The sequence below is a fragment of the Gallinula chloropus genome (genome assembly GCF_964237585.1).
Source record: "Gallinula chloropus genome assembly, chromosome: 35".
NCBI lineage: Eukaryota > Metazoa > Chordata > Aves > Gruiformes > Rallidae > Gallinula > Gallinula chloropus.
The window spans coordinates 807,936-835,491 of NC_140120.1; the positions used below are offsets into that span (position 1 = coordinate 807,936).

The 27,556-nt window shown below is 55.1% G+C and overlaps 3 protein-coding genes across 3 annotated transcripts in view; 2 read left to right on the forward strand and 1 right to left on the reverse strand.

Moving 5' to 3' along the window:
* LOC311203103 (scavenger receptor cysteine-rich type 1 protein M130-like) overlaps positions 1-27,556 on the reverse strand; it is a gene marked incomplete at both ends in the record, with an annotated part of 255,816 nt that overhangs the window by 49,727 nt on the left and 178,533 nt on the right. The gene's annotated exons all lie outside the window — the stretch shown is intronic.
* LOC311203047 (scavenger receptor cysteine-rich domain-containing protein SCART1-like) lies at positions 1,641-10,743 on the forward strand (the record flags this gene model as incomplete). Its single annotated transcript, XM_084277683.1, has 11 exons — positions 1,641-1,662; positions 2,175-2,483; positions 2,712-3,021; positions 3,695-4,011; positions 4,095-4,409; positions 4,737-5,051; positions 5,518-5,580; positions 5,665-5,979; positions 8,106-8,201; positions 8,610-8,693; positions 10,667-10,743. The coding sequence occupies 11 exons, from the start codon at positions 1,641-1,643 to the stop codon at positions 10,741-10,743; spliced, it is 2,223 nt and encodes a 740-aa protein (XP_084133809.1).
* LOC311203048 (olfactory receptor 14A16-like) lies at positions 20,949-21,872 on the forward strand (the record flags this gene model as incomplete). The annotated part of the gene is made up of 1 exon (XM_084277684.1): positions 20,949-21,872. The coding sequence occupies one exon, from the start codon at positions 20,949-20,951 to the stop codon at positions 21,870-21,872; it is 924 nt and encodes a 307-aa protein (XP_084133810.1).

The following is a 27,556-nucleotide window of genomic DNA, read 5'->3' on the forward strand; positions in this document are numbered from 1 at the left end:
CTTGTCCCAGCTGCTGCTCCCAGCACAGCGGGGCTGGAGCAGGAGCAGGGGCTGTTTCCTTTCCAGCCTGACACAGACCCGCAGCAGTCCCAGCTCCGTGGCTCCCACGGCTTGGCGGTGCCTGGACGTTCTTGGCCTTGGGTTCTTGGGTGAGCCCAGCAGAGGAGATGCTCGTTGCTCCCAGTGCCCCCAGCAGGGACCAGAGCGGGGACAGACCCATTTCTCCTCCACATCCAGCTTGTCCCATGACCATCCCCTGCCCCAGTGACCGTGACATGCGCAGCGGGACCTCTGTGTCCCTCATATATGGTCATGAATGGAGCTGGAGGAGTTCATTGGAGGGCTGGGCTGTGTCGGAGGGGAGATACCTCCCGATAACGACTAAAAAGGGGCTGCTGCTTTGATTGGCTCCTCATGCAGCTGGGTCTGCATCTAAGAGATATATTACCCTTTCATCACTGTCGTCTCTGTGGGTCCCCAGGAGCCGTGACAGGGAGTGTGGTGCTGCAGGGCTGTTCCAGCAAGACAGGAGGCTGAGGCTGGGGATGGAGGGACTCCTGTCCCCTCAGCTGCTGTGGCTGCTGCTCTGGGTTCATCTGTGCAGGGGTAAGTGCAGCATCCTGGTCCCAAAGAGAGTGTCAGCGGGCACAAGTGGGAACATTGAGGTATCTCTGAGAATGGGGTGTCTTTGGAGGTGCCACTGAGATGAGGGGCAGACAGGGCTCAAGTCAACTGAATTTGTGCCTTTCCCTGTGGGTCTGGGGGCACAGGGCTGTTGCAAGGGGGTCTGGTCTTGTGGGGAGATTGTGCCCTAAGAAGATCCGAGCACAGTGTATGGGTGGGAAGGGGAAGGTGGTGGTTGAGCTTGGAGGAGGTGCTGCTGGCTGTGTGGTTGTGAATAACCCAGTGGGGTTAGAGCTGAGCACCTCCAGCATGGTGAAAGCCTTGGGGACAAATGTGAGCCTGACACTGCCCTGAGGACAGCATGGAAGGGTACATCATGCACACTGGTTCCTGGGAAGGAGGAACCTCCAGACCTGTGGTCTAGTGTTCAGTGCTCTCCTGAAGGTTCCCATGTTTGTGCTTGCAGGGGCTGCAGAGGTGAGGCTGGAAAATGGTGGTGGACGCTGTGCTGGAAGAGTGGAGGTGAAACAACAGGGACAGTGGGGGACAGTGTGTGATGTCGGCTGGGACATGAACGATGCTGCAGTGGTTTGCAAGCAGCTGGGCTGTGGGGATGCTGTTGCAGCTCATAGGCTTGCACACTTTGGGCCAGGATCTGGCCCCATTTGGATGGCTGATGTTGAGTGTCGTGGCACCGAGTCTGCCCTGTCTGAGTGCAGAAACACAGAATGGGTTCGAGAGTATTGTGATCACACTGAGGATGCTGGAGTGACATGTTCAGGTAAGGCTGCAGCCCATTCCCCTCTTTTGTGGCTGGGATGGGGGAGGGGACCTGGCTGTGCTCTCAGGGAAACTAGTGGGTACTGGAGAAGGACCCGGTGTAGCTGGTCACACTGCTGAGTTGGGATTCTCATTCCTGGGTACCCTGGTCCCCAAGGAATGCCCAGCAGGAACCTGAAACAGGCTGACCCCTGCTGTGGCTCAGCCCACCCTCTGTGGGTGCCTAAAGCAGGGAGATGGGTGCTGTGCACACCTGCGGTACGCTCTTGCCCTGGATGAGGACCCCTCCCTGTGTGGGTGCTGGAGCCAGGGGCTGGTGCAGACAGTGGCTGTGGGTACACCCACACTGCAGAACCCTCTGGGAATGGGGGGCATTTCTTGTGGCTCCAAGGGGTTCCTGGGCCTGAGCTTGGTGGTGCAGAGCAGGCTGCCACAGCCAACAGCACCTGGGCCCATCACCCTGGGTCCATCACCCATGGGTGCTTCAGGGCCTGCAGCCCGTGCCCAGCAGCCCAGGGTCTCCAGAAGAGCAGCAGTTTATCTGAGTGGTGCCTGTGCCTGTGGCTGTGGGAGAACAGCCAGCCCCCAGTGCTGTGCTGATTTCTGGAGAGCAGGCAGGGGCTCTGGTGGGTTTGTGCCATCAGCACCCTCTGGGAGCTGCTGGGATGGTTGAGACTCTTTGCCTGTAGCCAGGTGAGAGATGGGGTGAGACATGCTCAGGACATTGCCAGAGGGCTCTGGGAACACATGGGGGTCTTTGTTTGCTCCAGGGTTTGTGCGGCTGGTTGGAGGGGGTAGCCCCTGCTCAGGACGAGTGGAGATCCATGATGAGAACCAGTGGAAAACTGTCTGTGACTCAGACATTGGTCCCAAAGCTGCTGACGTGGTCTGTGAGGAGCTGCAGTGTGGGGTAGCCCTGTCCATCCCTGGGGCAGCTCCTTTTGGAGAAGGTGTTGGTTCCATCTGGGACAGAGAGCTGCAGTGCTTGGGGAATGAATCCTTTCTGGCCTTCTGCCCCACAGGGTCCTGCAGGGACCCTCCTTGCACCCACGCCAATGATGCCAGTGTCATCTGCACAAGTAAGGACTCAGGGTGGGGTGCTGAGTGCTGTGGATGAGCTGGTGGGAGGGAGCAGGATGGGGACAGGACACACAACCGGGTTTTAAGGCAGGAGGGGTGATGTGGTTTTCTGCAGCCCTAAGAGATTGCAGAAGGAGGAGAAGGGAAGGCTGTCCATCTGGACAGTCCTACAGCTGCCACATATGAAGAACACCAATGCCCCTTTTCCCCTCTTCCTCTCTCCCCAGGGTTCAGGCTGGTGAATGGCAGCACGGCTTGTGATGGGCGTGTGGAGGTCCAGGTGCTGGGGACCTGGGGCACCCTCTGTGACTCCCACTGGGACCTCTTGGACGCCCACGTTCTCTGTCGCCACCTCGGCTGCGGGTTTGCTGAGGCCCTTCCTGGAGGAGGGCGTTTTGGGAGAGGCACCGGCCCCACCTGGAGAGAGTCATTCCACTGTGATGGGACAGAAGCCCAGCTGGGACAGTGCCCAGTGACTGCCCTGGGAGCCTCCCCATGCTCCCACGACAGGGACGCTGCTGTCATTTGCTCAGGTGAGTGCTGGGAAAACAGCCTCTTACCCCCATTGTCCCCTGGGGTGTGACATGGCCACCCAAAGCAAGGGATCCCAAGGCAGCCGCAGGGTGAGCTTCTCCCTGGAGAAACCCTCCCTTCCCCTGGAGTGATTTGGAGAGCTTGATCTGCTCCAACTGAATGCCCTGAGGTGGGAGAGCTGACACTGAGGCTCTCCCATCTCTGCCCTCCTGGGGCAGGGGTCAGTCCCTTGAGCCACCAGCAGCCTTGGGGTCAAACCAGCTCCCAGTCCCTGATCCCCAGGGGTGCAGAGGGGCAGAGATGTGTGCGGTGTCCCATGTATCAGCAGTGCCAGGGCTCAGGATGAGCAAGGCTTCTCCTGGCGCTGCCCATCCCCTGGGCATCCCACCATCTGCTGCTCCCTCCTGCAGGAGCTGCCCCATCTGCCTCAGCAGGGACATGTTGGGTGTCTGTGCCCCACCAAGAGCAAAGAGAGTCTCTTGCCCAGCAGGGCTCAGTCCCTGGGACACCAACCATGAGAAAAGCTGCTCCTGAAGCTCAATGCAGAGTGCTTGGGGCAGGCAATAGGTCTCAAGGGCTCCATCAGGCTTCCAGAGCCTGGAGAGGCACTGCAGGTCTCTGGGCTCTCTGGTGCTGCTGAGGCTGGGCCATGGCTGCTCTCCCCAGGCTCAGACAGCTCCGGGGCCCTGCGGCTGGTGGGTGGAGGCAGCCGGTGTGACGGGCGAGTGGAGATCTTCCAGCGCGGGACCTGGGGCCGAGTCCTGGATGACCAGTGGGACGTGCAGGAGGCCAGCGTGGTGTGCCGGCAGCTGCGGTGTGGAGAGGCAGAGAGAGCCTACAACCCCCCAAAGCCCGAGAGAGGGACGGGTCCTGTGGGGCTGCGAGGGGTGCGGTGCGCAGGGCATGAGTCCAACCTGACCCTCTGCAACACCTCCCTGCCCGAGAGCGCGCTGGCAGCTGGGATTGCCGAGGACGTGGGGGTCGTTTGCCGGGGTGAGTGGCACTGCAGGGACCCCCGGGCTGTGGGCTGGGTGGGCACCATCCCCTGACAGCAGCTGGGCTTCTTCCTGCTGCAGGGAGCCGTCGGGTGCGGCTGGTGAACGGGCCCGGGCGCTGTGCAGGCAGAGTGGAGATCTACTACCGGGGCAGCTGGGGGAGCGTCTGCGATGACGGCTGGGACCTGCCCGACGCCGCCGTCGTCTGCCAGCAGCTGGGCTGCGGAGGGGCGGTGGAGGCCGTTGGCTCTGCTGCCTTCGGGGAAGGCACCGGGCAGGTCTGGCTGGGCAGTGTGAGCTGCTCGGGGGCCGAAGCTGCTCTCTGGGACTGCCCGGCACGGCCCTGGGGGCAGCCCGACTGCGGGCACAAAGAGGACGCCGGAGTTGTCTGCTCAGGTCTGTGCTGGGAGCTGTGCTGGGAGCCCAGGGACAGGGGAGCTCGGGACAAGGGGAGAGCCGGCAATGGCCGAGGCTGTCCCTGGCTGCTGCTGAGCCCCTGCCCAAGCCCATGCTGGGGACACCCACGCACAGGTCCTCTCTGTCCCACATGGCGTCTCTGGGGAGTTTTCCCCGAGGGTTAGTGAGGAGGAGGGGGTTGTCTGTCTGTCAGGGGCTGCCAGGGCGACTGTCTGGCCATGCATTTTCCTTGTCTGGGGTCTTCAGGGGCACATCTGATCTTACATCCCTGCACCATCCTCTTCCCTTTGGTGTCTCTCCTCACAGAGTTTGTGGCCCTGAGGCTGGAGAAGAACGGCAGCTGCTCCGGACGCCTGCAGGTTTCCTATAACGGGACCTGGGGCAGTGTTTGCTCCAACTCAATGACTCACCTAACGGTGTCTCTGGTGTGCAAGGAGCTGGGCTGTGGGGAGGCAGTATCCTTGGATCCATTCCTCACTTCTGGAACGCTGCCTGGCCGTGCCTGGGTGGATCGTGTGGAGTGTGGGAGGAGTGACACCTCCTTCTGGCAGTGTCCCTCCGCTCCCTGGCACCCACAGTCCTGCACTGACCTGCGCGATGAGACCCACATAACCTGCAAGGGTAACTCTGAGCCACCTGGGCACCAGCATCCCCAGGTCCTGCTCCCTTCTGGGCACTGTCAGACACAGACAGAGCCCACAGGGGCTTTTCCTTTCCATGCCAGACCCTTCTGCTGCTGGTGGTGGCACAAAGGAGCCTTCAGCTCTCAGACCCCCACATTCAGCAGCAGTGGGCAGCCAGGCTGCCAGCAGAGCCTGGGGGAGGCAGAGGTGTCTGCAGGAGAGGTCTCAACAGAGACCCATCAGGGCTCCAAACGGTGTCCCCCATCCTGCCCTCTGTGAACCAGGCTCCCTTGGGGGCTGAGCAGTCAGGGTCCCCCACATTGCCGGGTGTGTCCCCTGAGTGACCGGGGTTCAGCTGCTCCCTTGAGCAAGGTGACTCAGGGATGCACAGGCAGAACTCAGCCCCGCTCTCTGCCACACGACCCCCCTGCTGCAGCCCCTCACCACGGCATTTCCTTCTACAGACATACAGCCAGGAAAAGCCCTAGCCCTGGATCCCACGTGCCCAAACTCCACGAGCTGCACAGGTAGCTGCTCCTCTGCAGGCCTCTCTCCCCTGGCAGGGCTCTGCCTGCTGCCCTGGAGCCCTGAGGGGTCTCTGCCTTCTCCAGACAGGGAGAAGATCCGTGCGGTGGGAGGCGAGAGCGGGTGCTCGGGCAGAGTGGAGGTCTGGCACCGCGGCTCCTGGGGGACGGTGTGCGACGACTCCTGGGACATGCTGGACGCGGCGGTGGCGTGCCGGCAGCTGGGCTGTGGCCCCGCAGTGTCTGCCCTGGGCGAGGCGGCGTTTGGGAAGGGGACGGGCCCCATCTGGCTGGAGCAGGTGGAGTGCCGGGGCACAGAGCCGTCTCTGCAGCACTGCTGGGCCCGGCCCGGGGACAGCGGCGCCTGCCGGCATAAGGAGGACGCTGCCGTCAACTGCTCGGGTGAGCATCTCCCGGGGGCTGCACTGTCCTGCCCGTGGCCCCGAGCAGGGCCCTGGGCTCCTGCCTGGCCACCCCTGAAGGAGCAGCCCCACAGGAGGGCCAGTGTGGGTGGGATGTGACAGGGATGTCTGCACACGTGCACACACCCCCGGGGTGTCAGAGAGGAGGCTCCCCGGGACCTGCACACCCAGCCTCTCAGCACAGCTCTCCTCCTCCTCCTCTGCAGCTGTTTTTCAGGGTTCTATACTGGTTTGAGGGGTGCTATACTGGTCTGGGGGTACATACTGCTTTTCAGGGGGATCTATACTGGTTTGAGGGGATTCTCTACTGGTTTTGTTGGGGGTTCATACTGGTTTGAGAGGGTTCTTTACTGGTTTGGTGTTCTACACTAGTTTGGGAGATTCTATAATGGTTTTGGTGGTCCATGCTGTTTTAGGGGAATTCATACTTGTTTGTGAGGTTTTATACTGGTCTTGGGAGTTCTGTACTGGTTTCTGGGGTTTCATACATGTTTTAGGGGTTTTAGGATGTCTATATTGGGTTTGAGTATTTCTGTACTGGTTTGGAGGGTTCATACTAGTTTCGGGGGGTATATAATGGTTTTTGGGGGGTTCGTACTGGTTTGGGGGTGGGTGCATACTGGTTGGGAGAGCCCCATGGCAGCCACATGGCAGTCCCACCAGTATTGCCAGTAACCACCCCACTAGTGTCGCCAGTGACCAGCCCCTCAGTATTCCCATTACCCACAGTATCCCAGTTAACCCACAGCTCTCCTTCTCCTCCTCTGCAGCTGCACCCAGGACCGCAGCACCAACCCCCCGAGCAGGTAACCTGCCCTGTGTGTCAGCGCCGGCTCTTCCCAGGGCCGGGCTGTGACCCACAGCCAGGGGGAAGGGGCTCCTTGCCAGGGTGGGACTTACCGAGGTGGGATGTCAGTCCCCAGAAGGGTGGGACCTTCCCCATCACTCCCCCCTGGGGTCCCTTACCCCTGTGTCACGGGGTCAGGACTGTGGTGTCACAGCCCCCCACCTCTCCCAGCCCTGGGGCTGCTATTTCTGGCTTCCTGCCTGTGCAGATGCCACCCGGGACCGTCTGTCCAGCAGCAGGAGAGAGTCCTTGCTTGTCATCATCTGCATCATCCTGGGAGCCCTTCTCTGCTTGCTCCTGGCCCTCCTGGCTGGGCAAGCGTGGAGCGCCAGGGCTGGGCGCAGAGGTGGGTTTGTTCTCCATGGTCCCAGGTGAAGATGTGTGTTGGCAAGGCCAGGGGGGCTGTGGGGTGTCAGTGAGTGGTACAGGCAGAGCTGGGGGGACAGGAGTGTGTGCTGCCCACAGTCCCATGTGTCACCCCATTGACTGCCTGACCACGGGCAACCAGCAGGAAGGGGGAGAGAGAGTCCAGACATGGGGGGAGTCAGGGATGGGGCCAGGAGAGAAATGGAACAGCTGGGCTGGGGAGATGGGATAAAGGGGGATAGATGAGGACGTGACACTGGGAGTGCTCTGGGGAGATGGGGAGGGAGGTCTGGGATGGGCAAATGGGATAAAAGGGGGGATAGATGAGGATGTGCCACTGGGAGTGCTCTGGGGAGATGGGGAGGGGGCTCTGGGGGTGTGAGATGGGATAAAGGGGGATAGATGAGGATGTGCCACTGGGAGTGCTCTGGGGAGATGGGGAGGGAGCTCTGGGGGTGCGAGATGCTGGGAGAATCATTGGGCAGCACCTCCCATCCTTTCAGCATCAGGACCCCTGGCTGTTCCTCCACCCAACCCTTACCTCCCCCCAGCAGGGCAGGGGCTGTGTAATGGATCCACTGGGCAGAGAGTGGACAGCTAAAGGGCAGAGGAAAGGCAGGAGCTGCTCCAAGCTCAGCACCAGGAACAGGATCCAGGGTCCAGAGGGGCACAAGGGCTGTCTCTGAGGGATGGGGTGAGGGTGTTGCTGCCCCTGACCATCTCCAAGGGGACATTGCCCTTCCTGAGGAAGTGGCAGCAGTGACAGGACAGCACCGTTGGGCGGGGCTGTGGGCTGAGCCAGGGAAACAGGGCTGGGGGAGCAGATCAGGATCCGTCCCTTCCCTGCCCATCCCTGAGCCACAGCCCTGAGCCAGCCCTGCCTCTGTCTGCAGCCTCTGAGCGAGCCTGGGAGCCCTTCCCTGAGGCCCTGTACGAGGAGATCGGGTACAGCCCAGCATTGGAGAAGCAGCCAAGGTTCAGCATGTCAGGTGGGTGTGGGTCCCTCATGGGGGCCATATCTCTAAGGCTCTTTCCCCTGGCCCCCACCTAAGACTGACCCCCTGCACCCCCTGGCCCAAGGTCCCTGCAGCATTGGGGCTGTGTGGTTCAGCCAGGTCTTGTTGTTGGAGAAGAGCTTCATCCTCACCAGCTCATCCTGTCCCAGCCAGTGGACAGCCCCTCTCTGTGTGTCCCTACATCCCATTGTCAGCTGAGGGGTGAGGGAAGGGGCTGTCTCAAGGCAGCTCTGGGAACCCCTGTGAGTTGGGGTTTTCCCAGGAGAGCAAGGAAACTCCTGAGCCCTCATCCTGGCTCGGTGGGTCCCCTGTCCCCAGCAGCACTGAGCACAAGCTGGGTCAGCAGAACTCACCCCATAAAACTTCCATCACTCTCTCCAGGCTCCTACTCAGAGGGGTCCCTGACCAAGATGCAGACCCACTATGAGGACATTGAGGAGGAGGATGGTCCAGGATCAGCACCAGGTAATGGGGGGCAGGAAGGGGTGGATCTCTCCTCCCTGCAAACTTGTGATGGACACCAATGTCACCCTGAGCAGCAGGGGAGGATATGGGCAGGGGAATCCTCTGGTGCTGCCAAATCCAGTGTCTGGGGCCCATGTCCCTGCACATCCTCCCTTCCTCTGCTCTGCAGGACGTGTCTCCTCACTGTCAGCATCTCCCCTCCCCTTTCAGACATGCCTGTCCTGCCCAGAGGTGACCCAGCAGATGGCTATGACGATGCCAGGGAGGTTTCTGAGCCTGGGGAGGATCCTGTGTCTGGGCAAGGAGACTGGGAAATGCCCAGGGCACCAGAGGATGGAGCAGAACCCAGGGATGCACCTGCAGGTGAGAGGGACAGACAGTGCTGAGGGTTCCTGGGGTGCCAGATGAATTGCTGCCATATTGAGAGCCCACAGTCTGGCAATAGACCAACCTGCCCTGGGAGTTTCCCTTGGGGGGGACCCTTGGTGGAAGAGGGAGGTAAATATTTCTGCACTGGTGAGGAGAAGGGAGGAAGGTGATGTACAGCTCAGGACGGGCACCTCGTGGGACGATCACTCAGTGGGCTGCCTTGCTGCTTGCAGGGACACACCTGCACCCCCAGAGACGTGCTGAGGCCCCTGGAGCTGAGGGAGATGCCTGGTCCCCTCCCCAGGACAGCACAGGCTATGACGATGCTGAAGAGGTGTCTCTGGCACATCCCCCTGAGGACACCAAGGCTGTGACACCAGAGCTCAGTGCACAGCAGCCCCTGAGCCCTGGGCCAGCACAGCCCGTCCCGGCCATGCAGCTGGGTGCAGCCAGGAGGGAGGAGAGGTCTGTGCAGCTGGGAGAGCCCTGAGCACCAGGGACCCATCTCCCTTCTCCCAGGGGCAGCAGAAACAGCCCGGGGTTTGCCCTCTGTTTATTCTCCTGTGGTTACTCTGTGCCTCCCCACTTGTTCCTATTAAAGCCTTTGGGGTAGGAAGGGGTATTTTTCTCCTTCTTAACTCTGTGGGAGGGAACTCCTCCTCCCCCTCCTTCCTCACTGACCTTGGTGTGTCTGGGATCTTTCCTCATGTTTCCCCCTCCTCCCTTACCCCTGTCCCAGTCTGGCATTTGTGCCCTTTCTAAACCCACCCTCACAGAGCAGCACCCCCTCTGCTGATGTGCTCAGCTGATGGCAGCAGTAGGGCTGCTGCAGGGCTGCCTGGACATGGGGGAACCAGAATGGGGAACCCAATTTCTCTTCTCACTGAGGCTCCTGCTGCCTCTCTGCTGCCAAAGCCACTGATGTGGAGTCCCACACAGAGTAAAATCTCTGACATTGTCAAGAAACCCAAATGATCCTCTGGAGGGGGAGGGACAGAGAGAATGCCCTGACACTGAGGGAGTAAAGGGTTGGGGTGACCAGTTGAGGGTTGGGGTGACCAGTTGAGTATTTGGGTGAAAGGGGTTGATGTTGGAGGGAAACGGTCAAAGCCGGAGGCCAATGGCCAAGGGATGGGTCAACTGGGACAACTCTTGATCCAACCATCAAAGATCCCAGGGCATAAGGATTCCCTGGGAAGGGGCTGGAGATGGTTGGGACGCCCGATACTCATCATCAGTCAGTGACGATGACACGGCCACCGACTACTGTGCCAGAGATGGTGGTGGTGGTGCTGATGGTGGTCACCACCCCATTGCCATGTCACCGCCTCCAGGCATCTCCCTGGCATCCTGGCACAAAGATCCAGGTCTCGTTCAAGCACAAACTCCAAAACCATTGGAATTTCACCCAAAGTCTTCCCGGAATCCTGGCCATGACTCATCCAGCTTCACCTCTGGTCACTCCAGGATGTTCTCCATGCCCAAGGAACCAGGAATTCCCACAAATCCTCGTATCTTCACAAAATCCTCACGTTTCACCAAAAATCCTCTATTTCCCCCCCAAATTCCCTAATTCTCACATTTTCCCCAAAATTCCCTCCAAGGAAGAGACTATTACCAGACTGTTACCAAGGATGGGTGCCACGACGAGAGGGAAGATGCTGCCAATCAGTGTGACTGATAAAGCAACTTCAACTTCATGGCAAGCACACCCTTCCTTTGATACTGTTCCTACCAGGTGTTGTACTTGTCGTATTCTAATTGGCTCTTAGCTAAAGGTTACATTTACATACTCCACCCAAGTTGCACCTTGGGAATCATGTCTCTTTCTCAGTCCCAGGGGGACTGAATCCTTATCACACCTCCTGCTCCCACATCTTGTGGCCTTGCTGCACGAGACACAAGAACACCCTGACCGATTGTTGACCCTTCTGTGCTCACCAACACGGCGTGGGGCCTGGTCTGACTGAGCTACACAGGCGACTGCTTGGACAGCTGCTCCACAGGCTCATGGCCTTGCTTCTCAAGCCATTCTGCCACACCCAGGAGGCCAGGAAGGACAATGGCATCTTGGCTTGTATCAAAAACAGGGTGGCCAGTAGGTCTGGGGACGGAATTTTGCCCCTATGCTCGACATTGATGAGGCTGCACCTTGAGTGCTGGGTCCAGTTCTGGGCTCCTCACAATAAGAAGGACATTGAGGTCCTGCAGTGAGTCCAGATAAGGGTAATGAGGCTGGGGAAGGGGCTGGAGGGCAAATCCTGTGAGGAGTGACTGAGGGAGCTCGGGGTGTTCAGCCTGGAGAAGAGGAGGCTGAGGGGAGACCTTCTCACCACCTACACTGACCTGAAAGGAGGGTGCAGAGAGGTGGGCGATGGTCTTTTCAGCCAGGGGACAGGAGATGGGACAAGGGGAAATGGCTTCAAGCTGCACAAGGGAAGGGTCAGATCAGATGTTAGGAAGATTTTTTTACTGAAGGAGTTGTCAGGGCCTGGAACAGGCTGCCCAGGGAGGGGGTTGAGTCACCTTCCCTGGATGTGTTCAAAAAAAGGGGTAGATGAGGTACTTAGGGATCTGGTTTAGCTTAGGATGGGAACAGTTGGACTTGATGATCTTAAAGGTCTTTTCCAAACTTGTGATTCTGTGATTCTTTTTAATGTTTCCAGAAATGACCAGACAACTGGACTAGAGGGTGTCTTAAGTACATTTGCATGTGACACCAAATTGTGAGGAGCTGTTGACTCTGTTGAGGGTGGAGAAGCCTTGCAGAGACCTGGACAGGTCATGGAGCTGGGCAGTCACCAATACCATGGAGTCGTTAACCAGGGCAAGCACCAGATCCTGCACCTGGGAAGGGGCAGCCCTGGCTGCACATACAGACTGGGGGGTCAGACACTGGAGGGATTTGGGGGTCTTGGTCGACAGCAAGTTAAACACGAGCCAGCAGTGTGCCCAGGCAGCCAGGAGGGCCAAGCGTGTCCTGGGGTGCATCAAGCATGGCATTGCCAGCCGGTCCAGGGAGGGGTTTGTCCCGCTCTACACTGTGCTGGTGCAGCCTCATCTCAAGTGCTGGGTGCAGTTTTGGGCACCACAGTACAAGTGGGACATTAAAATATTGGAAAGAATCCAGAGGAGACAATGAGGATGGTGAAGAGTCTGGAGGGGAATCCCATGGGGAGAGGCTGAAGTCCCTTGGTTTGTCCAGCCTGGAGAAAAGGAGGCTGAGGGGAGACCTCATTGCAGTCTGTGGCATCCTGAGGAGGGGGAGAGAAGGGGCAGGTGCTGATCTCTCTTTGGTGGCCAGTGATAGAATCTGAGGGAATAGCATGAAGCTGTGGCAGGGGAGGTTTAGGCTAGATATGAGGGAGAGGTTCTGTACTGAGAGGGTGGTCTGGCACTGGAACAGGCTGCCCAGGGAAGGGATCCCAGCACCGAGCCTGACCAAGTACAAGAAGCATCTGGATGATGCGCTCAGTCCCGTGCTCTGACTTGGCTGGCCCTGTGTGGAGCCAGGAGTTGGACTTGATGATCCTTATGGGTCCCTTCCAACTCAGGAGAGTCTATGATTCTATGACCATGACTGAAAGCACCACTTAGCAGTGGATCTGCACACCAGCACTTGTGGTTGCTCTCTAGATTTCCCTTCCCCTTGGACCATTCAGACACCTCTCAACCATCCAGCTGCTGCTCTGAGTTTCAGGGAGTTAAACCCTTGCCTTTCTGGCAGTTGTCTGACTCATTCTGTCTTTAGCCAGCTCTTGAGTTGTGGTGATTTCACAGTCTCCTTCCTCACTAGAACATCTCTCACAGGGTTAAGCTTTGTGGCAGGTGAACCTCACTGGTGGCAGATTGCACTTGGCACAGAGTGAGGAGTGTTGAATTTAATGGTGAATCTTGTCAAGTTTCTTGTGTTGTTGGGAAAATAACTCCCTGTGTGCTGCCTGTGTGCAGCCAGTTCTCTAAGGAAAGCAGGGGAGCTGGTACAGAGGGGCTGTAATGCCCCACTGTGGAGTGCAGAGAGAGAGCTGATGTAAGGACAAGGGATGCAAGTCCCAGTTGGCTGGTGAGAGTCATGGTGGGATTGTGGAGATGTGCAGCAAGGTTGTCCCCACTGCCTCAAGGGACACTTTTTCGGACCTCTCCAGACTTCCTTAGGAGGCACCCTGGATCAATCTCAGTCAGAGGTTGTCACCTCTCCTCTACAGTGAAAATAATAACCTACACACTTAAAAAGAAATCAATTTTACTCTGAGCTCCCTTTGAAACAGCTTCAATGGTCTGTACATCTCTTGAAGACTTGAAGATAATCACATGAAGAGATATAGCTCGTTAGGGCTTGCTTTGTATTTTAATGAGCCCTGGGGTGCATTTGGTCCTTGAAGCTCAGGTACTGAGAGGAAATTACACAACAAACTCCATGTCAAAAGCAGAAGCCAAAGTACCTGAAGTATTAATGAGTCCCACTGAGAGCCATTGCTGGCTGAGCCTCCCCAGGGACTCGTTAGCACAGGTAATTGGAGGCCATGTTGGCTGGTAGGCAAAGGCAATGTACAAGCAGCTGAGATGCTGAGCAAGCCCTGGGTTGGTTTGATGAAGCAGAAAGGCCAAGCCCTGACCCCCAGCCCCAGGGAAGACAGGTCCTGTCCCTCAGGCATTGCTCAGGCTCTTCCTGGAGCAGTGTGGGGTGTGTAACGCTGAGGGAAGAACAACAGGATGAGAGTTTCTCCTCATTTTTGGTCCAAAGCCCAGCTAGAAATTCATCTCTCCTCCATTTAAATAAAAGAAAGAGCAGGGAGACCCTCCATCCCCTATCAGATTCAGGAGGAAACATTATGGAAATATGAGGACAAGGCTGAGGTGCTTAATGAAATCTTTGCCACTGTCTTTAGTAATAGGAGCAGTTGTACAGAGAGAATCCAATTCTCTGAGCTGGGAGACAGGGAGAGGGAGCAGAATGAGCCCACCTCAATCCAGGAGGAGATGGTCCTGCTGCACCACAGAGATGTGCAGAGATCTGTGGGGCTGAATGGGATGCAGCCAAGGGTGCTGAAAGAGCTGGCAAGGGGGGTTCACCAAGCCACTTTCCATCAGTCCTGGCTGACTGGAGAGGTACCAGAAGACTGGAAATCAGTCAACGTAACCCCCTATATAAGGGTGATATATAAGGAGGATGGTCAGGGAAATTACAGGCCTCGTAGTTTGACTTCAGTCCCAGAGAAGCTGGTGGAGCAGATCATCCTGAGCAGCATTATCCAGTTCATGAAGAACCCCCAAGTGTTCGGGCCCAGTCAGCTTGGGTTCATAAGGGCAGGTCCTGTTTGACCCACTGAATCTCCCTCTATGACAGGGTGACCTGCTTCTTGGACAAGGGAAGGGCTCTGCATGTTGTCTACCTTGACTTCAGCAAGGCCTTGGACACAGTTTTCCAGAACTTTCTCTTAGAGAAGCTCACTGCTTGTGGCTTGGAAACTGTGGTGGTTCAGCCCCAAGCAATGGCTGAGCACCACATGCTGCTCGCTCACTCCCGGAGGAGGAACAGACAGAGCCTCTGTGGGTTGGGATAAAGACAGTTTAGAGAGAAAAGCACCATAAAAGAGGAACAATAACAGCCCCAATTGCACTCATACCCAGTGATAGCACAGAGAGTACCTTACAAACCCAGCAATAACAGAGTGCTGCACCATGCCATGACCACCCCTCCCCAAGCAGACCCTTGGATGGGGAAGTGATGTCAGGTGGTGTGGAAAACAGCCCAGGTGAACTCAGCTCAGCTTTGCAGCCTGCTTGGGGAGATGAGCTCTGGCCTGTCCAGTAGAAGGACATTATCCACCCCTGTTTCCACACCATCTAAATCATGCCCAGATCTTACATTTTCAGAGTACTGGGAAGGTTCATAACATCATTTATTATTTAGACCATCTGCCATGGACCACCATCCAGGAAATAGTATAGAGAAATATGTAATATTTGGCCTTTTTTCTCCTTTGGCATTTTCTAAAGCCAGCTGGATGGCTTTCACCTCTGCAAACTGGCTGGATTTGCCTTCTCCATAGGCAGCTTCTGCAATTTGTGTAGGACTCCATACAGCTGCCTTCCACCTCTGATGTTTACCAGCAATGCCAGAGGACCCATCGGTGAACAGGGCATATTTTTTCTCATTTTCTGGCAGTTCACTACACACTATGCACTATTCAGCACATCACCTGCTTCTCTGGTGATATTCCAAAATCTTTGCCCTCTGGCCAGTCTGTGATAACTTCCAGGATTTCTGTGCAATTGGGGTTTCCTATTCCAGCCCACTGTGTGATAAATGTGACCCACTTGCTCCAAATAGCATGAGTGGCATGGTGTGTAGGAGGGGCCTTCCCTTTGAACATCCCGACCAGCACCAGCAGTCGGGGTGCCAGGAGGAGCTGGGCTTCAGTTCCAATCGCTTCTGAAGTGGCTCGAACCCCTTCATAGGCGGCCAGTATTTCCTTTTCTGTTAGAGTGTCTGGATCCTCTGTAACCCTGAGTCCAAAACCAGAGAGACTGACCTTGAGCCTCCCCTGGTGCTTTCTGACAGAGTCTCCAGGTAGGGTCATTCTCCCAGGCTGTCCTGTAGAACACATTTTTTACATCTGGCACAGTCTGGACTGGCCCAAGGGCTACTACACAGAATATCTCCTGTTTGATCTCTTCAAAGGCTTCTCACTGCTCAGGGACCCATTGGAAATCGTTCTCTTACCAGGTTACACGGTAGAAAGGGCTGACAATGAGACTGTGGTTTGGGATATGCATTCTCCAGAAACCCACAGTGCCTAGGAAAGCTTGTGTCTCCTTTTTGTGGGTGGGTGGAGACATAGCTGCTATTATATTGATAACATCCAATGGGATCTGATGACACCCATCCTGCTATTTTATTCCTAAAAAGTGGATTCCTTAAGGAGGTCCCTTGCCCTTACTCTGTCTGATGGCAAAACCAGCTTTAACAGAATTCAGATTATTTTCTTCTCTTTCTCAAAAAATTCCTCAGGTGTGCTGTCCCATGCCATGACATAATCAATATACTGTAGGTGCTCTGGGGCTTCGCCCTGCTCTAATGCAGACTGGATCAGTCCGTGGCAGATGGTGGGGCTGTGTTTCCAGCCCTGGGACAGTCGATCCCAGGTGTGCTGGATTCTCTTCCAACTGAAAGCAAGCTGTGGCCTGTATTCTGCTGCCAAAGGAGTCGAGAAAACCACATTTGCAATGTCAGTTGTAGTGTAGCACTTGGCTGCTTTTGACTCCAGTTCATACTGGAGTTCCAGCAGGTCTGGCACTGCAGCACTCAGAGGCAGCGTGACCTCATTCAGGGCACGATAGTCCAGCCTCAGCCTCCACTCTGCACTGGGCTTCTGCACTGGCCAGATTGCACTGTTGAAGGCTGAGCGGGTTCTACCAATCACTCCCTGACTCTCCAGTTGATGATCAGTCTCTGAATGGGAATCAGGGAGTCTCTGTTGGGTGTGGTATTGTTGCCTGTCCACCATCATGGTAGCAACTGGTACTCGCTGTTCTTCAACCTTTAGCAGCCCCACAACAGCAGGGTCTTCTGACAGCCCAGGCAGAAGAGACACTTGTTCAATGTTTTCTGTCTCTGAGGCAGCTATTCCAAAAGCCCACTGGTACCCTTTTGGGTCTTTGAAGTGCCCTCTCTGCAGGAAGTCTATGCCCAGTATGCATGGAGCTGCAGATCATCAGGATCACACTAAATCACCTCTCACATGGCTCATCCCCTCAGATAATGGATATCTCTCTCCATGGTCATCCACTGGTCTGGCCAATACACAACATCTTCAATGAACTGGTACCGTGCCCTTACACTTGATAGAAGTCACCTCCAGAGGCTGAGGGCTTGAGACTCCCTTCCAATTGCCTTGTTACTGCCTCCTTCTCTGGACAGGGATCCCAGCTGCTTGGCCTCCCTGCCTTCTCCCTGCTGCCTGCCCCATTGTCCCAGCATGGCAGTAGCCAGGTGATGATGTGCTCCCCTGGAAGGCGGCTGAAGTCTTTTCTCATGTCTCTCAGCTCAAGGACAAGGATCGGGTTATAACCTCTGGTATTGCCTCTTCAGGGCCTTGCAATGGTCCCAGTTCATCAGCATCTCTCCCGATGAGTGCTGATTTCTCCATGTATTTCTTCTTCTGGATAGAGGTGACTGACAGGCGTACTGGTTGGCTGTCTGGATCAGCTCTGGGGTTGGCCTCTGAGGTTTGAGTACCCATGGTGCTTGTTGGGGAGACTGGAGGAGCTGCACTCTCTGAGGCACGGGTAGCTCCAGTGCCTGTTGGAAGGATTCTTTCTGGCTCAGCTGTGGTGGTGGTTTCTGAGGCCTGGGCAGCCACAGTGCCTCTGGATCTGTTTTTCTTGTCTAGGTATTTTTTCATGCCCTCCCACACCCCATGCCACCCCTGACCCTTCAGCCCAGGGAAGACCTCTTGGCAATATTCTTGGCACAGTTGTTGGTAACACATAGGTCCAGACAGACATTCAGGAGAGAGAGCAAGACACACATGCTGGTCTGAACATCCCAGGGATAGTCAACGTTCTCAACAGATGCTGTAAAAAGCCTAAAGGGAAAAGGGGAGGAGAAAGCACCCCTCACCTCATCCTCTACCGTTATCAAAACCTTCAGGCCCCACCTTGGGTCCAAAAAGGACTGTGGTGGTTCAGCTCCAACCAGTGGCTGAGCAGCACATGCTGCTCACTCACTCCCACAGGAGAAACAGATAGAGCCTCCATGGGCTGGCCTAAGGACAGTTTACTGACCAAATCACCATGAAAGGAGAACAGCCCACAGTGAATTTCACTTATACCCAGTTATGACCCAGTAGCTGCACAACATGATGACCAACACGATGACTCGGCTGCACTCCTTGCCCTGGAGGCACCAGGAGTGCCCCTCCCCAACAAGCCCCTTTTCTGGGGGAGTGATGTCAAGTGGTGTGGAAAACACCCTGGGCTAACTCAGCTCACCTGTGCTGCCTGTCTGGGGAGGTTAACTCTGCCCTGGCAAGATCCAGGACAGTTGGGATGGGGATGGGATCAGGATGATGTAGTCAAGGCACCCATCGATCAGGTGGCGTGTCAGTTTGCCAGGGTTGTTTGCCTGTGCAGCTGTAAAGTCACAGGCTGTAGGAGGTGATAACTGCCCTATGACCTGCCCAAATCCTTCCACAAACTCTGCCAGCCAGGGACTGGCTGCTGAGGGAGGGGGAAATGTTGGAGAGACACTAACAATGATCATTAAACTGTTGCCCAGAGGAGCAGCCAGGAAGATGCCCAGGAAGAGTCAGAAGTGCAGGACCTGCAGTTCCCCTGTGTCTGCAAAGGGCAGGAGGAGGAACTGGCTGATGGAGCTGCTGCTGTTGGACATGTGGTGTCTCTGGGTATGGATGGTCCTAACTGTGATCATCTGGTGTCTTTTCATTTGGCCAAAGGAATTCCCCACCAGGCTCAAAAGTGCTCCTCATCCCAGGCAGCATTGCTCTATTGGACCTTGAACCCACTCATGTCTCTTGGACCACCTCTGGCCCTTCAGGTGACAACAGGGGTTGGTGTCTGAGCAACTCTCTCCTGGCCTCCACCCTCAGTAATTCCCATGGGCACTGGCACCAGCAGCTCCCAGGCAGCCATGCTCCTTAACCTCTGTAGGGGATCAGAGACCCCTGCCTGTCCCTGCCTGGGCGTCCTGTCTCCTAGGGAGAGAAGGAAAGGTGATTGTCCTGCCCAGCTCTGGTTTGATCAGGAGAAAGGACTCCGCTGGACACAAGGATTTCTTCCCAGCCAAGGGAGGGAAAGTCAGTGAGAACTTCAGTTTCTTTCCAAGAAGGTTCCCTGGAGCTCCAGGGAGGAGCCCAGAGGGGATGGAGAGTATGATGCCTTCACCTGCTCCTCTGCTGTGAGCTGGGCTGGGCTCCTGGGATGGACAGTGGGAGCTCAGAAATATTGCAGCACTGCAGAGAGACAGCTCTGGCCAGGAGCAGCTCCTCTGCCAAGCACACAGGGCTGGGGACACTGCCTGGAGGTACCGGGGGGAGACCTGTGAGGCTGAGAGAGCTGATGGATGCTGAGAGCTCACTGGAGGAGAAATCTCCACAGCACTCTGCCTGGTATGTCTGTGGGTGCAGGGCACTGCAGGTTCTGTTCCTGGAGGGATCTCCTAAAGCTGGGACATGGGGCAGTGTGTGGGGTCTGTCAGGAGGACATGTTCTCTCTAGGACCAGAAAGTGCTGCCTGGAAGGGATGCCCTTGTGCCCCATCAGAGGGACAGGGCAGGACAGCTGTCTTCTCCTGGACATGGCTGCAGAGGTGTGAAGCAACATGAGCACCCAGGGGTGCTCAGGGCTGTCCTTGCGAGCAGGTTTGCACAGGGCTGTCTTTGAGACAAGGGTCCATGTTCCCTGGGGGTCTGTGTGCTGTGGCAGGGACTCTGCTGCTGCCATGGTCAGATCTCAGCCTGCCTGGTGAGCTTCCATCATTGCCTCACTGTGGGTGGAATGTGTGACCCAAGGAAGTACAGCGTAGGGTCCTTCTGCTTTAACAAAGGGTGCTGCACACCCCCAAATTGCTCCCAGCTCCAGCAGATCCACGTTAACTTCCAGGGACTTTTCAAGAACACCAAGGATGCGTTTTCCACTCCAGGTGAAGGGACTTTGCTTTGAATTTTCTGCTCCTCTGCACTGGGTGGTGAGAGCTGAGCTTTTCATGATAACTTTGAGGGCAGTGCAAACTCATTGGTAATTAAGACTTGTCAGAGCATCTCCTGAGCCCTGCACACACAGAGGTTCCCAGGGCAGTGCCCTGATGCCAGGGTGGGTCTGCAGAGCAGAGCTGAGCACAGGGCAGGTTGCATGAGGTCTGTGAGCACAGAGCATGAGGTGATATGGGCAAAGAGAAGCAGCTTCAGGGACAGATGCAGGCAGCAGAGTCATTGTCAGGGAGGGAGAAGGAGCTGTTCCCAGAAATGCCCTGGCAGTTGGTACCCCCCTGACATCCCCAGCAGTGCAGAGACCCCCTAGTTTCTGCCACCCAGCACAGACGCTGCACCCAGCAGTGCAGGGTTTCAGACTGAGTCTTCTCCTTGGCAGCCCAACCAATGTTGAGGACAAATCCCTGGGTGCCTGTCTGTCCATCCCTGTCCTTCCTGGCTTGGCAGGAGAATTTCTCCCTCTTTCCCATCCTGTCCTTGCTCCCTTTGTCCCCCCATTAGCTGGGGTTCTGGGCATATCAGTTGGTGGGGCTGGCACTGAGCTGACCCTCACTTCAGAACCCCCATCTGTAGGACTGAGGACTGGATTCCTCCGCTCTCAGTGGGGTCCAGTATCTTCTATGGGGAACGCCAGGGGATGACCTCAGAGTTTCCAGCAAAGGGCAGCTGAAACCAGGGCTAATAGACAGAACAGCTCCCCAGACTCTGAAATCAGGGGAAGGTTTCACTGGCACTGCAGCAGCAATGTCAGGGAGTCCTGACAGGAGAAACACTCCTCAGGTACAGTGAGGAGAAAACAAAAGCTCCAAAGCTCTGCTCTGCCCTTGGTTGAAACTGGAGTGTCAGTGGTGAAAAGCTCATTCCTATCCACAGGGGATTTAGTCTGAGCTCACACCATCCTTCTATTTACTGACTGCTGCCAGGCAGGACTGAGTTCTTGAGAGCCACAGCTGACCCTCCTCCCAGCAGTGGCACGCTCAAGCCAGCAGCAAATACACCTCCCAAAAGGGACGTTCCCAAAGTCCTCCTGAATCCAGAGAGCCAATCTCATGATATTCTCTATGAAGTGGAAGAGGCTTTTCTCAGACAAGAGTTCCCTAACATCTCACTGTGCTTTTCCTCTTTGCCCAGGTCTCCACACTTGATGGCAGCAGATGTCCAACAGCAGCTCCATCAGCCAGTTCCTCCTCCTGCCCTTTGCAGACACACGGGAGCTGCAGCTCCTGCACTTCTGCCTCTTCCTGGGCATCTACCTGGCTGCTCTCCTGGGCAATGGCCTCATCATCATCACCATAGCCTGTGACCACCACCTCCACACCCCCATGTACTTCTTCCTCATCAACCTCTCTGTTACTGACCTTGGCTTCATCTCCACCACTGTTCCCAAAGCCATGGCCAATTCCTTGTGGGACACCAGGGCCATTTCCTACACAGGATGTGTGGCTCAACTCTTTGTCTTTATATTTTTAATCTCAACAGAGTTCTGTGTTCTCACAGTCATGGCCTATGACCGCTACGTTGCCATCTGCCACCCCCTGCACTACGGGACCCTCCTGGGCAGCAGAGCTTGTGTCCACATGGCAGCAGCTGCCTGGGCCAGTGGGTTTCTCTGTGCTGTGCTGCACACAGCCAATACATTTTCACTGCCCCTCTGCCATGGCAATGCTGTTGACCAGTTCTTCTGTGAAATCCCCCAGATCCTCAGGCTCTCCTGCTCAGATGCCTACCTCAGGGAAATTGGTATCATTATGGTTATTGCCTGTTTGGCTTTTGGTTGTTTTGTGTTCATTGTGGTGTCCTATGTGCAGATCTTCAGGGCTGTGCTGAGGATCCCCTCAGAGCAGGGACGCCACAAAGCCTTTTCCACCTGCCTCCCTCACCTGGCTGTTGTATTCCTCTTTGTCAGCACTGCCTTCTTTTCCTATCTGAAACCTCCCTCCATCTCCCAGCCAATTTTAGATGTAGTAGTGTCATTTCTGTACACGGTGTTTCCACCAGCAGTGAACCCCCTCATCTACAGCATGAGGAACCAGGAGCTCAAGGATGCCGTGTGGAAACTGAGGACTGGATTTTTCTAAGCACGAATAAACTGCTCATCTTCTACATCCATCTGGCCATGTAACGCATGTTAGAACTAGTCTTAGTTTGTAAGGATTTTAGGTTTTTATTTTCCTTCTGTATTTTCTAAGCCTTAACAACATGGTCCACATTTATGCCATTCCTAATGTAGTATCTCCCTGCTCCAGGCCTAAAGACATCTTTTCAGCAGACTTGATGGATTCTTGCACTTTGATCACGTCTCCACCTGTGGGGTTTCAGAATGTTGGATAACATCCCATCTTTCAGAAGTCTGTTCTCTCAGAAGGTCAGCATGTTGATAAGTGACCTTTATATATATCTGATTGAAACTGTATTGGGAGAGAAACTCCTCTGAAAGCTGACCCCCCTTCACATGACAGTTCCTCCCCATTCCTCCAGACCTTGGAGCCCCACACTGGGACTGGCTGCTTCAGAGGTGTCTTCACTCGGGCTGAGTCCAGATGGACAAGAAGGGTCCTTGTCTGCGTGGCCACGTTCCTCCCCGTGCAGCCCAATGTGCTCATGGCCAGATTCCTGTTCAGCACCTCTGACTGCTATGGCAGCCCCTGGAATGACCAAATTCTTCTCCCTGCAGCCTGTTCTCCACCCGTCATGTCTGAGCCTGTCTTGATGTGTGGGTGTTGTGCTGGAACCTTTTGTCCTGGTTTCGTTCCAGCCAAGAGCTGGACCAAGAGGCCAATTTCTCTCTAGGAGGATGATGTGGGGTGGGGGGGATTGGAGACAGGGGGAAGGGAGGAAATATCAAACATTAAAAAATAGTAAATTATACCACACTGGTGATGCACAGTGAAGTTTCTCACCAAACCACACAGCTCAGGCCCTACAGCTCGGAGCCCTGTACTCCTCCCCCCCACCAGCCCCCTTTATGCTGAGCTTGATGGAATTGGCATGGAACACCCTCTTTGGCCAATTTTGGGTCACCTCTGAAGGTTTATCGAGGTCTTTTTGAAGGGAAACTCCATCTTTTTAATGGTCCACATGTGCTTGCAGGTGTCTCTCCAACTTGTGGTGCCTTCAATGAAATGCCAGCAATAGGTGTTAGAGACCCTGGGACTCCATTGCTGGACGTTCAGCATGTTGGATGTTGGACTATGGAAGAGCCAGAAAATGACATCTGGCACTGTTAGGACTGTTCCCTTGGCTGGGAATTCATGAGCCTCAAGATTTATGGGGCTGCTTGTGTACTCCTGGGAGGTTTCAGGCCAGGAACATCTGCCATCCCTCACACCTTTTGCTTGGGACGTACTGCTGGACGTTTAATAGGTTGGAAGGTGGACACTGGTATAGCTGGAACGTATAGCACCATATTACTACCCTGAACCTCCCCTTTTACCCCCAAAATTCCCTTATATCCACCCCCAGAACATTTGTACAACATCCCCACACCCCTCCCATCACCTATGGGTCCCCCCACAATTAACCCTCCCAGCACACCTGGTGGATCCCAAAAACCTAATTACCCCCACCCCTTCATTTTCACCTCCAAATCCCCTCATATCTCACCCAAACACTCCTCTACACCGCCCAGGTGCCCTCCCTTCTGCAATCATGGGTGCCCTCCACACCTTCATCCTGTGCCCCAGCCCACCCTTAACCCTTCCCAGGCACCCTGGCAGGCACGCCCCACCCCCCTGTATTCCCCTTGACCCCCTGATCCCCCCATAGATATCCCACTCATACACCCCCAGCACTGCCTACACCACCCCCAGGCTCCCTACAGAACCCACGGGTGCCGCCCCTCACTCCCCAGCACTGTGTTAAACCCCCAGCACCACTGGTGGTCCCCCAACACTCCCCATAATCCCAAACCTCTTATTTTCCCCCTCAAGTCCCAATATATCTCTCCCCAGTACGCACTATACCTCCCCCCAAAACACCTCCCCGACCACCTATGTGTTCCCCCCAATTTAACCCCCACATCCAGCCCAGCCCAGCCTTAAACCTACCTAGTACACCTTGTTGCCCCTCAAATGCCCCATAAACCTCAAACTCCACCATTCCCCAAAAAAATCCTCCCATGTCCCCCGCAGAACTACCCTGTGTCCCCCACGCCCCACCTCCCCAGCACTAATGGGTTCCTCAGCACCACTTAAGCCCCCTCAGCCAAACGTTAATAACCCAGCAAACTCTATACCCACCAGCACCACATTACTCCTCCAAACCCCTTCCTTTTCACCTTCAAATTCCACCATACCTTCCCCCAATATCCTGCCTCAACCCCTACACCCCCCCAGCAACAGTAAGTGTCCCCCCTGCCTCTCCAGCCCTGTCTTAATTCCCCAAGCATGTTTATACCCCCAAACACCATGCAACCCCCCTAACCCTGCTGTAGCAGGGGGCAATATGGTGCTGAGGGGGTGTGAAAGTAAGTGCTTGGCAGGAGAAAGGTCTCATTTATGCCAGTGCTGAGATCAAGCATGTTCAATCTTAAATGGGCCATCTTGCTTTGCCTCATCCTTCTTCTGCTGGCTCATTTTGCTCCTGGGAATGAGCTGTTGTTCCTCAGCCTGTTCATCTGCAGAAGGGAAGGGACTGGCATGGATAGAAATAAAGCAGGTGTGTTTGGAATAGCAGGAAAGGGAATGAGGAGAAAATGCCTTTGTCCTACACTGTAAAAAGCCCAACACCAGCCCCACCCCCCGCTAAAGTAAGGAAATGGGAATGGCACTTCTGAAGGAAAAGGAGACTTTGCAACAGGTGATAGAAGTAGTGCCACAGAATCACAGAATCACAGAACACTGGGGATTAGAAGGGACCTTGAAAGATCACACAGTCCAACCTCCCCTGCTAGAGAAGGATCATCTAGACTAAATCACACAGGTGGGTTTGAATGTCTCCAGAGAAGGAAACTCCACACCCTCTGTGGGCAGTCTGTCCCAGGGCTCCGTCATCCTCACAGTGTAAAAGTTCCTCCTTACATTCACATGGAACTTCCTCTGCTCCAGCTTGTACCCATTGTGCCTTGTCCTATCACTGACCATCACTTAGAAGAGCCTGGCTCCATCCTCATGACTCCTGCTCTTCATCTATTTATAAACATGGATATGGTCACCCGTCAGTCTCCTGTTCTCCAAGCTCAAGAGGCCCAGCTCCCTCAGCCTTTCCTCATAAGGAAGGTGTTCCACTCCCTTAACCCTCTTGATTGTTCTGTACTGGGCTCTTTCCATGAGTTCTCTGTCCTTCTTGAACTGAGGGGCCCAGAACTGGACACAACATTCCAGGTGCCATCCCACTAGGGCAGAGGAGAGCAGGAGAGGGACATCTCTTGACCTACTACCCACACCCATTCTAAAACACCCCAGGATGCCATTAGCCTTCTTAGCCAGGAGGGCACATTGCTGGCTGATGGTAACCCTGTTGTGCACCAGGACACCCAGGTCCCTCTCTCCTATGCTGCTCTCCACAGGCCAGTCCCCAACATATACTGGTATCTGAGGTTGTTCTTCCCCTGAAGAACATACTGAACTCAGCAGGGAAAGTAGACACTTGGGAAGGGGTTGCCACCCAGCAGGAAGATATGGACAGGCTGGAAGAGTGGGCAAGGTCAAGTGTGGGGTCTAGGAGGTAAGAAAGCATAACCCAGGAGTGCAGCACTGACTGGGATCCACCTGGATGGAGAAGAGCTCTGTGCAAAGGGACCTGGGGGTTCTTGTGAACAAGCAGCTCACTAGGAATAAACAGAGTGCTGCTGCAGCAAACAGCTCTGAGGTGCCTCAGCATGGGGATCACCAGCAGACATAAAGAAGTTGCTGTCCCACTCCACTCAGCACTTGTCAGGCCATGCCTGGAATACTGGGTGAAGTTTTGGTCGCTGCTGTAAAAAGAAAGAAGTTCTGTGCAGGTTGGAGAAGGTGCAGAGAAGGGCCAAAAAGATGACCCAAGGCCTGGGCAGCCTGCCATCTGAGGAAAGGCTGAGGGAGATGGGTTTGTTCAGCCTTCAGAACAAAAAGGCTTAGGGGAGACCTCACCAACAGGTTCCAGTACTGAAAGGCTGTCTACAAAGAAGGGAGAGACTCCTGTTTTTAGAAGGAATCACATGAAATAGCTGAGGAATAATGGGTGCAAGTTCCTGCTGGAGAGATTCCCAAGGACATAGGAAGAAACTTTTACCCTGAGAACCAGGGTTTGCACAATGTTCCGTGGGAAGTGATGGATTCCCCAACATCAGACATTTGTAAGAGTCAGTGGGATGGGGGGTGGGGCCAGTTGGTCTGTGTGGTGCTTTTCTTGAGACTGAGCCCTTGCTGAAAATGGTTGGACCAAATAGTCCCTGAGTTCCCTTTCAGCTGGGTACTCTGTGATTGTCAGAGTCTAGTAACATCATCACTGTCCTCCAAAAGCATTCTCATGAGTTGAGCCCTCCTATATTGACCCTCAGACAGCTACAAGAGTGGTTCTGTTCCAAGACAAGGGGGAACACACTGTGAGGACATGAGGCTTCTTCCAGGGGTCCACTCCAATGTCATTTAGAAAGGATCTCTTGGTTTTATTTCTTATTTCTCCCCTTCTTTAACACCTGTTGCTGTCACTTTGTTAGTGGCACCCCAAGTTGGAGAGCCATCTGCAAGCACACAGGAACCATTGACACAATGGAGTGTCACTTCAAACCAACCTTGAGAAACTCTGGGATTAGATTTGAGTAAAAACATCAAGAAGATTCCCATCCAGAAGAGATCTTCTTATTCTGATCTTAATTATCTGGGGTGGAATTAATTTTCATGTTGTCGCCCCCATGAGGTGAAACCATGAGAAAAGTTTCCAGCACAACAGCCCCACATCAAGGCAGCTCAGAGATGATGGGTGGAGAACTGGCTGCAAGGAGAAGAATTTGGTCATTCCAGGGGAAGCCATAGCAGTCAGAGATGCTGAACAGGAATTTGACCATGGGCACATTGGGCTGCACTGTCAGGAGTGTGGCTACGCAGAGAAGGGCCCATCTGGTCCATCTGGACTCAGCACCAGAGAGGCCACCTCTGAAGCAGTCAGTCCCAGTGTGGGGCTCCCCGGTCTGGAGGAAGGGGAGGAACTGTCACGTTGTCAGATAAAAGTCTGCCCAGATATGGCTAGGAGTCTTCTGTGGAAAGGCTGAGACACCAAGCTTCTTTAGTCTGGGGAAGGGGAGTCTGAGGGAAACCCACTCTGTGCAACATGGAATAAAAACAAGAAAGGAAGTCCATGTGAAACTGCAGCTTTGAAGGACAGGGTGGGAATGAAGATAAAGAAATGTCATTCTGAGGACAGTGCTGTGGTGCAAAATGTCACTCAAGAGCAAGTGTGGATGAGTTGGTGGCTTTGTGTTTCTGGGATAAGCTGGTGAGGAGGGAGAGACAGCAGAACTGCAGGGATATTGTAGGGTGACAGGGTTGTGGGGGAGGGACATTGATGCCTACAGCCTGCAGGAAAACAGGTGGCAATGTGATATGGTCTGTCCTGCAGATGCCCAAGTGTGCTGCCCAGGCTGAAAGGACCTGAGAGAAACAAGGTCTTTGCCCTCTTGCCTATGGCTTGATATCCCTGCCACAGAGGCCGCAGAGGAGACACATTGTCCTCACGGCCATGGAGCATCGTTGCCTCCTTGCACCCACCCGAGGGGAGGTCACCATGTGTTTTACTCCGTCCTTCCCTGAGACACAGGTGAGGGTCAGGATCTCCCTGCCCAGGG